Source organism: Kogia breviceps, chromosome 19 (assembly GCF_026419965.1).
Source record: "Kogia breviceps isolate mKogBre1 chromosome 19, mKogBre1 haplotype 1, whole genome shotgun sequence".
NCBI lineage: Eukaryota > Metazoa > Chordata > Mammalia > Artiodactyla > Physeteridae > Kogia > Kogia breviceps.
Genome location: NC_081328.1, coordinates 35,290,741 through 35,300,218, shown reverse-complemented (window position 1 = coordinate 35,300,218; position 9,478 = coordinate 35,290,741). Strand labels below are relative to the sequence as shown.

General features: G+C 46.5%; 1 protein-coding gene and 1 pseudogene across 1 annotated transcript; both read right to left on the bottom strand.

Annotated features, from left to right (window-relative positions):
• Positions 1-3,356: 3,356 nt before the first annotated feature.
• LOC131746140 (ATP synthase subunit g, mitochondrial pseudogene) lies at positions 3,357-3,759 on the bottom strand (annotated as a pseudogene).
• A 1,338-nt stretch (positions 3,760-5,097) lies between these two features.
• On the bottom strand, positions 5,098-8,984 carry GIP (gastric inhibitory polypeptide). Its single transcript, XM_059047137.2, has 5 exons — positions 8,899-8,984; positions 7,516-7,662; positions 6,869-6,958; positions 6,021-6,122; positions 5,098-5,107 (listed from the first exon to the last, which is right to left on the bottom strand). Exons 1-5 carry the CDS (start codon positions 8,982-8,984, stop codon positions 5,098-5,100), a joined length of 435 nt encoding a protein of 144 aa, XP_058903120.1.
• Positions 8,985-9,478: the final 494 nt, after the last annotated feature.

Below are 9,478 nucleotides of genomic sequence, written 5' to 3'. Positions count from 1 at the left end.
TGAGAAAGAGTAATACCTCCTCATGAAGTCGTTGTGAGAATTAAGCCAGAAAATATATAACAAAGCATTTAGTGCAATGCCTGGCACATAAATAAGTATCAGCTATGTTTGTTATTCATCAGGTCTGGGATGGAATCAGTGATCTGTGTTTTTAGGAAGTTCCTTAGGTGATTTCCATAGCATTATTGAGTCTTACAAAGAAGAACCAAGGGAGGTTTAAGTCAGGGAGTAATAATATCAAAACTTTGTTATAGGAAAATCAGTGGCAACCCAGACTTAATTTTAAGTCAGTTGTAGCAATCCAAAGTAGAAATGATGAGAGCCAGAACTAAGATGGTGGCAGTAAGGATAGAGAGAATGCAACAGATTCCGGACAAAGTAAGAAGATGGGATGGTAAAACGGATGAGATGGGGGCAGAGTGGGTGGGAAAAGTTAGCAGGATGTTCAATTTCCTGGCTTGGGCAACTGCATGGTGCCATTCAGAGAGAGGGGTAGGAAGAGATCACAGGATGAAGCTGAGGAAATAAGAGTGGTTTTGAAAATGTTGAAATTGAGGTCTGTGGGACATCACAGGAGAGATGGCCAATTGTCATTCAGAGGTACTGGTATGAAGTTCTACAGAAAGAACTGGGCTACAGATCAAGGCAAAACCATGGATGTGAATAATGTTACCAGAGAGGTTTCAAGTAAAAGGACAAGAGGATGGGAGCAGGGACTTCCCTCACAGTCCAGTGGTTAAGACCCCATGCTCCCAATGTGGCAGGGGGTGGGGGTGGGGAGAAGGAGTTTGATCCCTGGTGGGTGAACTAACATCCTTCATGCTGCACCATGCAACCTGAAAAAAAAAAAAAAAAAAAAAAAAAAAAAAAGGATGGGAGCAGAGAGATCGCTGGCAGGATATTTAGTTGCCATTTGGGGCCTTGAGGGATGGTGGAGCCATGAGCCTATGAGTCTGGGTCCCTGAGGATTTCATGGAGCAAGCTGTCACACCAGCTCTGGGCTGCCTGCCTCTGGATGTTTACAAGAAAGAGAAATAATGCTTTATCTTGCTAAAAATATTTAGCACCGTTATTTGTGTTTTTCTGTATTTTGAAAGAACGACCAAGGCTGAAACAATTATTTAGGCTATCATAGTCCTACCTTCAAATTCACTCTGATACATACCCTGACACTAAACTCAGATAACGTAAGCCCCCTTAAACACAAACTTACTTTCTCCGACACAGATTTGTCCCCTCCCAACACATACATTTGATACCCTCTCATACACACTGACTTCCTCCATTATACCCTGTCTATGAAAAACGCATTAGCCTCATGTATGCACACACTGACCTCATATTTTCATATCCTTACTACACCACTCCCTAACACAAAAACTCCATCCCTTAGGTGCCCACTGACACCATCTAGACACACCTGCCTCATTTCTCACTCTTTGACTCACACTGTATGACTCTTTAAGGTATACACACTGACCCCTCACTCACACTCATGACTTCAGATTTAACTATTCAGACCCTCAAATGCACACATACATACTCATTGATGTACACACATTGACCCTTGATAAACTTCGTTGCCACCCTCAAGCAGACATGTTCATTCCCTCCTTCAGACACATTTGTTCTCCTCTATAATTTAAGAGAAAGTATGCTGACCAGTAACGTGCTGGTAAATGTTTAACAATCACCTGTTCAGGTTGGGAGGGCGGTGCTCTGGTTTATATCATTTGCCAATTTCCATAGTGTAAATACTCTGACCACAGCCTTTGGAGCTATTGTTTCAAGCTATGAATGGTTTTACAGCCTGCTCACAGAATTCCTGACAATTTCACAATGGCTCTCAGAAGCACTCTGCCCCAGTGCACCACTGAATGTGACCGTCACAGATGCTCTCAGTTGCTTTAAGTGACTAGTGAGTCATTGGCCTTACGGCAGAGTGGCTAAGAGCATGGGCTTTAATTCTCTGCCTCAGGGAGGCAGTGTAGTGCATGGTTGACAGCTATGACGTTATCATTACCTCGAAGGACTGATGAGGCTTTAAATGAGATCACCATGACTTTTTAAAAATGTTTATAAATCTGATTGAAAGCCCCCCCCATCCCAAAAAAAAGAATAAAAAACCAAAAATTGAAAAAAAAAATGGCGTTTCGAAAGTACTGAGCACTAATGCCTGGCCCATAGTAAGAGAGTTGTACAACATTTTTTTAAATAACACTTTCAGATTCACTGATTCACAGAGACACCCAAGACTACAGAAATATAGATCTGAACTCCTCCGCAATACAATCAGTTCTGTCATGGAGAATCACTAAAATATAACCTCTGAGCAAAGGCATGTTCTAAATTGCGTGGTACACAATCTTAGAACTCCAGGAGTTTAGAGGAGAGGAAGCCCAAAATGTTAAGAACTGGAAGAGATTGCAAACTGGCAGCCCTCAGGCAAATTCAGTTCTCCAAAGAGTTTTGTTTGGTCATCAGAATACCTTTAGGGGCACATTTCTCTTCCATTTTCACAGTCCCAATCCTTCCCCTTATTTTACACACTCCCCACTTTGCTTATTTAGGTTACTGGCCCAGCCATTCAGCCAATCCAATTTGCCACTCCCTGATTTTAAACTAATACCCCAGTGTTTTTATTTTTATTTTATTTATTTATTTATTTATTTTTGGGATACCAATCACTTGTATTTATTTCAGGACATAATATACTATTTTGACCCATGGACAATACTAAACTATAATCCTGTTAAATATCTGCAGGATATTTTATTTTTGTAAAGATAGGTCCTTAAAAACAAAGATTAATAACACATCAAAATTAGATTGAAAACACAGGTCATTGCTTTCATTCTCCGTCCTAGTGTTAAAGACGTTACAAAGACACAAAGAATATCACCCAGCTGGTCTCTTCTGGGGAAGCTATATTGAAATTGACAAAAAGTACCCCTACATTTTACAGACACAGCTGTTGTCCAAGGGGTCTTTCTCTGATTTTAGCAAAGAAAAACAGTCCAAATTGTATTCTTTATACTAGGTGATTTAACTAGTATATACCATGTTTGGCACGTGGTATTATTTTTCTCCCACTGGAACAAGTTCTTGTTTTCTCAAAGCCTTTCCCCAACTTTTCTAAAATTAAGCTTAAATATCATTTATTTCAAGCCTTCAGAGTAAAATGCTATCCTCACATATACATGTACCAGGTTGGTATGATCATATCTATCCTTTCCAATTGCAGGTTAAGCAAAGACATGCATTTACAGCCGTATTAATGTATTAAAGCAAAAGACAACCCAACTTAATATCAAGAGAAATTGTGACCTTCCATGTAATGCTTGACAGAGAAAACACTGATTTTGACACATTGTCTTATTTTATTCAAATAGCAGTCTGCTCACACACGGTCCAAGAACAGCCAAAAAACTGAGCAAAGATTGGTCTTCAAACATTATAGCCAATGATGCCACGCTTGCCTATGATCTCGCCAACATAAAACCACATCCACACCTCAGTGGCCATCAAACCATTCAGTAGAGCTTCCTTAACTGTAAGCTGTTTGAAGCTACCAGTGTGAGCACTATTGATAATGTTTTTCAAGCTCTGAATAGCTGTAGGGATCTCAGCAGGGGTTGGAGGAAGCAGCTCAACCTTGGCATAGTGCCAAAATGTGGCCAATCGAGGCTTCAAGTAAGTCACAGCAGTGCTGACCAGCTCCGGGGCCTTCTCCGCGAGGTTACGGACAAACTGGGCCATGGTTCTAAGACGGAAAGCCCGTCGCGCCGACTCTACCCCGGTGTTTTTAAACTGAGGTTTAAGTGTGCGAATAATAATAACAAAAGCTAACTTTTGTGGACCACTTACTTTGTGCCAGGCATTATTTTAAAATACTTCAACCCTATGAAGTGAGTACTTTTTCATCTTTTCCGGACAGCAAACTGAGCTTCAGAGAGAGAGGAGCTAACTTGCCAAGCCACAGACCTAGGGAGTCATTTGAATCTAGGTGTGTTTGACTCTAGTATGCTAAAATATGACTAGATCAAGGGGAGCGGAGGGGACATTAGGCAAAGGTAACCTAAACTAAGCGGGAAAGAGAGACAGCCTTGCCTTCTGTGGATGCAGGGCACTGGGAGAAGGCAGCATGCCGAGGTAGAAAAACATTGAAACACCGGAAGAACGAGGTATTGACTTTTGGACAAACTGAGTTCTCCCACTTTCCCTTCACCTTCACTGGCAACTCCCCAGTGTGAAATCTGGAATCCAGTAAGAGCCTCTTCCACATTCATCCCTCTTCATCTCCACATAATTCTCACCATCATCAGTGTGATTGTTTGGGGATGCAAATAGATCTTCTCTGACCTGCCCCTGCTTAAAATCCTTCAAGTACTTGTCCTTGCACTGAGGATAAAATCTCAAAGCTTTAACATGGCCTTTGAGGCCCTGCCTCTGCCCACCTGCCCAGTCTCTACTTGTGCCGTCCTCACTGTTGCCCATTTTGCTGTGCAACGATAGCACTGGCTAATATTTATTAAGGCTCCCGTCACCCTTTGGCCATTTTATCCTTCAAATCTCACTCAGCTTAAACGTCATTTTCCCAGAGAGGCCCTCCTGACTGCCCACTCCATCTAGATGAGGCTTCTCTGTCCTCTCACAGCTCCCTAGTGTTTCTTCACAGAACTCTGCATGTCATGTAATTATTAATGTGTTTGTGTGTTTAAAGATTAAGGTCCATCTCTACCACTAGACTGTAAACCCCTTGGGGACAAGGACTGTGTCTGTTTCCATCATTGCTGTATACCCAGTGTTCAGCACAGTCTCTGCCTGTGTTAAGTTTCCAATAAGTGTTCGTGGCAACAATAGATGAATTAACAGATGGGTAAGAGCCATATCTCCTTTTCACTGGGTGGTGCACACACAAAGACAGATGTACAGTTTAGTGCTCAGTAGACACGTGAATATGTTTTGACAATGGGCACAAAGATTTATTTCAGCTTGAACTTAGTTTGGTTTCTTTGGGGTATCCTGGGGTGGAGCTGAGGCAGGAGCTGAGTAAGTGAAGGACAGAGTCCGGTTCTGAGCTGGGTTTGGTCAGAGTCACTGAAACCTGTGCAGAGTGGAAAGAGGAGTGGAGCAGTGAAGAGAAGGGTCAGTATCGGCTTAAAGGCAGCAAAGTAAATGTATCCTGGCGGCACCCAGCCATAGTTCAACGGCTCCTGCCTCCAAATTACCTCTCTAATTATAAGTAATCAAAATGATTCCAAAAAGCACAGAGACTGTTCCCCACTTTCCTGTGGAGATTTTCTCATACTGTCTTCTCCATTGTTCAGGTCACATGCCTCTTTTCCTTCTAACCCTCTTACAGGAATCCATCCCAGATTTGTTCCCTCAGTCCCTCAACTTCCCAGCACCGAAGTCGGAATTTGTTTTGGTTTCTGTGCCTTGGTGTCTGCATCTTAAATGAGTGTCCTGTCTCACCATTCGGGTGGGTGGATCTCTCCATGGTATTCAGCCATCCCTTGCTTCTGAGACATAATAGATTGAAAGACTTCCTAGCTTAGGCGGAGGATTTGAGGACTATTGAGACCAGCCGCAGCTACAGAGAAGGGCAACATGCCTCCAACTCTAGGGGTTCCATCACTGAGAAGGTGCCATGGCACTACAGTATCAAGGAAAAGCTAAGGTTAGGATGGGCTCGGGTGGGTAGGGCAGGTGAGAGCAGCATCTCACCTGGAGGAAATTGAGGAAGAAGTGCAAGTGGTACTAATAACTGTCAAGGTTACCAAACTCTTAGTATGATGCAGATGTTGATTTCAGCCTTTTCCTTGAATTATCTTATTTAAACCCCACCAAATCCCATGAAGTGGTTTAAGTAGCCCCAATTTTCACAAAAACCCCAAGGTTCAGAGAGTCTAAGTAATTTGTCAGCATGTGTTGAGGTGAAGATCTGAACCCATGTCTGACCCCAGAGTGCAAGCTCACAACCACTATGCAAGATGCCAAAGCTACCAAACTCCCACCTGAGCCTGCAGAGCTCCATCTGATCCACTATCCAGGACAGCAGCTCTCGAATCAGTAAATCCTTCAGCAAATCGTCATCACTGGGGTTCTTGGGTAGGGAGCTACAAAGGAGAAAGCCTCAGGCAGGCGCCTTTAGCCTGGGCACCACCCAGAGAGAGTAAATACCGGACCTGGGACTCCAATGTGGTGGGACAAGGTGGGGTGGGGGTGGGGGTGGGGTGTACAAGTCAACACAGCTGCCTCTCAGTTGTCTCAGCTTTCAAAGCTCCACCCAGACCTGTCGGCCAGGGAATATAGGATCTTCCATACAGGCAAAGACAAACAATTCTGGTGGGAGACATCCCACCCATCCACCTCTCCAAGTGTCCCAGAGTGCATTCCAAAACCCCAAGAGATTACTTTGGGAATATTCACTCTTTAGAAGGGTCTGTGTCATCAATTCCTCATCTTCCTACAGAGACGGGGTAACTGATTTCAGGGCACTGGCCTTCAGAGGGTCCCAGTTTCACAAAAGCCTTCCTGAAGTTTGGCAGGCAGAAGTGGAGAAGCCAGTTTCCGAGGTCTCTTTTGTGCCCCACTCCTGGACTGGGTGACTCTGCACACTAAGTCATCCACCTTAGAAACTCTGGCCCCAGATTCCCTCCCAGGACCCCCACCCCCATTCCTCCCAGGCTTTCCCTTAGGCTTGGACTGACCTCCAGGAGTTCGGTGAAGACCCCTCTTTGAACTCTGAGTAAAAGGGGATGCTTATCTGGGGCCTAGCCCTGCTCTGGAGTCTGGTAGAGGGAACAGTGAGGTGGGGGTCAAGAGGCCCCACCCCGACCCCTTCCCCTGTGGGCTGACTCACCCCTGCTGCTCCCTTGCCTCCTCCTTCCGGTTAGTTTGATGGGCCAGCTCTAGGGCCCGGGCCTCCCTCTGGGTGATGTTGTGTTTCCAGCTGGTAAAATAAAGATTAGGGAGTGGGTGGGGCCAGGGGAGACTCCAGATGTTCTCCAGTCCAAAGAAGTTCTAATCTTTTGGTACCTCAACCCAAGGAGCAGAGGGTACCTCTTTCTCTACTCAGCCTCCCCACTGCTTGTCACCAGCTATCAGCAACAAGCTTTTCAGAAGCTACCATGCTGGCCAAACAGTGAGGGCAGGGGAAAAGATTTTGCATAGAGAAGAACGATGAAAGCAGTTTATCCCATTTCCAAAGTCTGAAGCTGCCACCACCAAATAGTCACTGGCAGCAATTCAGCTCCGCTGGTTCCTCCCCAGCCCCCCGGGGATCCTCCCTGAGAATCATACATCTTCGTGACCCCTCCTCTTAGAAGAAAAGGATTGGAAAATTGCCCAAATCCTGCCCCACCCCACGACCAGACTGCTGCCTGAGCCAGGGTCCCAGGCAGGGCCGCCATGCGGTCCAGCTCCCCAGCAGCAGCTAAGCGAAAGGTGCCGCCTGACCTTGTGCATCACACGGGGCCCGGGGGGCAGGGAAGGGCACGCATGACTCACTTGCTCTTCTTCCCTTTCTGCGCCAGCAGCCAGTTCACAAAATCTTGTTGGCGGATCTTGTCCATGGCGATGCTATAGTCACTGATGAAAGTGCCCTCGGCGTACCTGGGGCCTCGTGGTTGGGAGCCGGTGGCCTTAGTGTGGAACCTGAGGGGCAGGGAGGGGAGAGAGAGGGAAACCAGGATGCCATAGAAGGAGCAGAGGGAGCAAAGATAAATGATTGTCACCAGCAGGAGGCTGATGTTTGGAAAGGAAGCAGCCCATTTCTAGCGAGTCAGTTTTTATGGAGACACCCTCTTGTCCATGCATCAAGCCCCTGGGGCTTTATGCTCATCTCAAGCACCCACTTCCAGCATCCTCAGTGTTTGAGGCTCTGCTTCTGGGCAAAGATCAGGGGTCCCCCTCATCCCTAAGGACTGAGCCACAGTTTTCTCCTTTGGTCCTCTTGCCCTGGCCCCACCAGCTTCAGTTCTTTGGTTCTCAGTTTCCTAACAATTGTGAGCTCTCATATAACAGCACTTACTATGAGTCAGGTCCTCTACAAGCCCTTTAATAGAGAAACGTACTAAATCCTCACAGCACCCCAAGGAGGTAGACACTATGTATATCTCCCTTTGGTAAGTGAGGAAACTACCGTGCAGAGAGATTAACTTAGCACACAGTGTAGGTATGATCTAGGGTTTACCCCCAGGTAGTCTGGGTCCAGGTCTATGGTCTTTAACTTCTGCATGATGTTGTCTGTCCTTGTATACGTGTGACAGCTGCGTCTCAGACTTAGCCAAGTTGACAGGGGCATATGGCTTGTCCTTGCATATGAGAAGGCCTAACTCTACTCAGACATGTCTCTCTTGGTCTTCCCAACACACAACAGAACCCCCTGCTATATTCATTCATAATCTTCTCTGCCTTTTCCTCACAGCGCTCATGACAGTTTGAAGCTTGCCTAGATGGTTCTTCGTCTGCTTTCCCCTTGGACCTATATGCTCCACAAGGGCAGGTGGCATTTGTGGACCACTCTTCAGGTATATCCCTTGTGCCTGGCACACAGGAAGCCTGCTGTAAAATTTGATCAAATGCACACATAAATGACTGGTTAAGGCTTTCATTAGGAAGGGAGATGCTATCATCTACTTCAGACACTTAACCACTGAGAAGTCCTTCCAGAGAGCTAAGCACAATCTCTCCAGCTACAACAGTAGCTCGTAAAAAAGACTCCCTGGTTCTAGCCTCACCCTGCACTCAGATTGCCGAAAGGTTTTTTTCCATCGAGCATCTTTCCTCTTGGCCTGGGATTCCTCCCTTTCTCACCTCCCCCTTGAAAATAGAACCCAGTCATCCCCCAGCCTCCTCCCCGGCACCTGACCCCTTCCTTCTCACCCTAACCTGGAGTGACCTTCTGCCTTCTCTCCTATCACCAATGCCAGGAGCAGGGACACCAGCAGCAGAGAGAAGGTCTTCATGGCCACCATCTTCCAATGGTTATTTCCTGAGCTGAGAGAGAAAAGGACCAGCATGACGTGGAAGCCCTGTGCTGAGGAAGCAGGCAATATGGCTGCACACTCCCGGTGCTCCAGAGCCCGTGGGGAGTCTGAAAGCTGGCGGGCCCTGTGGCCTGGGAGTTGGAGCTTTTCTAAGAGGCTAGAGCAACACCTTGGGGATAGTGGGAGGAGCTGGCATTAGAGTTAGAAGGGACATTAGGGCTTCCCTGGTGGTGCAGTGGTTGAGAATCCGCCTGCCGATGCAGGGGACACAGGTTCGTGCCCCGGTCCGGGAAGATCCCACGTGCGGCGGAGCGGCTGGGCCCGTGAGCCATGGCCGCTGAGCCTGCGCGTCCGGAGCCTGTGCTCCGCAACGGGAGAGGTCACAACAGTAAGAGGCCAGTGTACCGCAAAAAAAAAAAAAAAAAAAAAAAAAAAAATTCCATTTGGGGGCTTCCCTGGTGGCGCAGTGGTTGAGAGTCCGC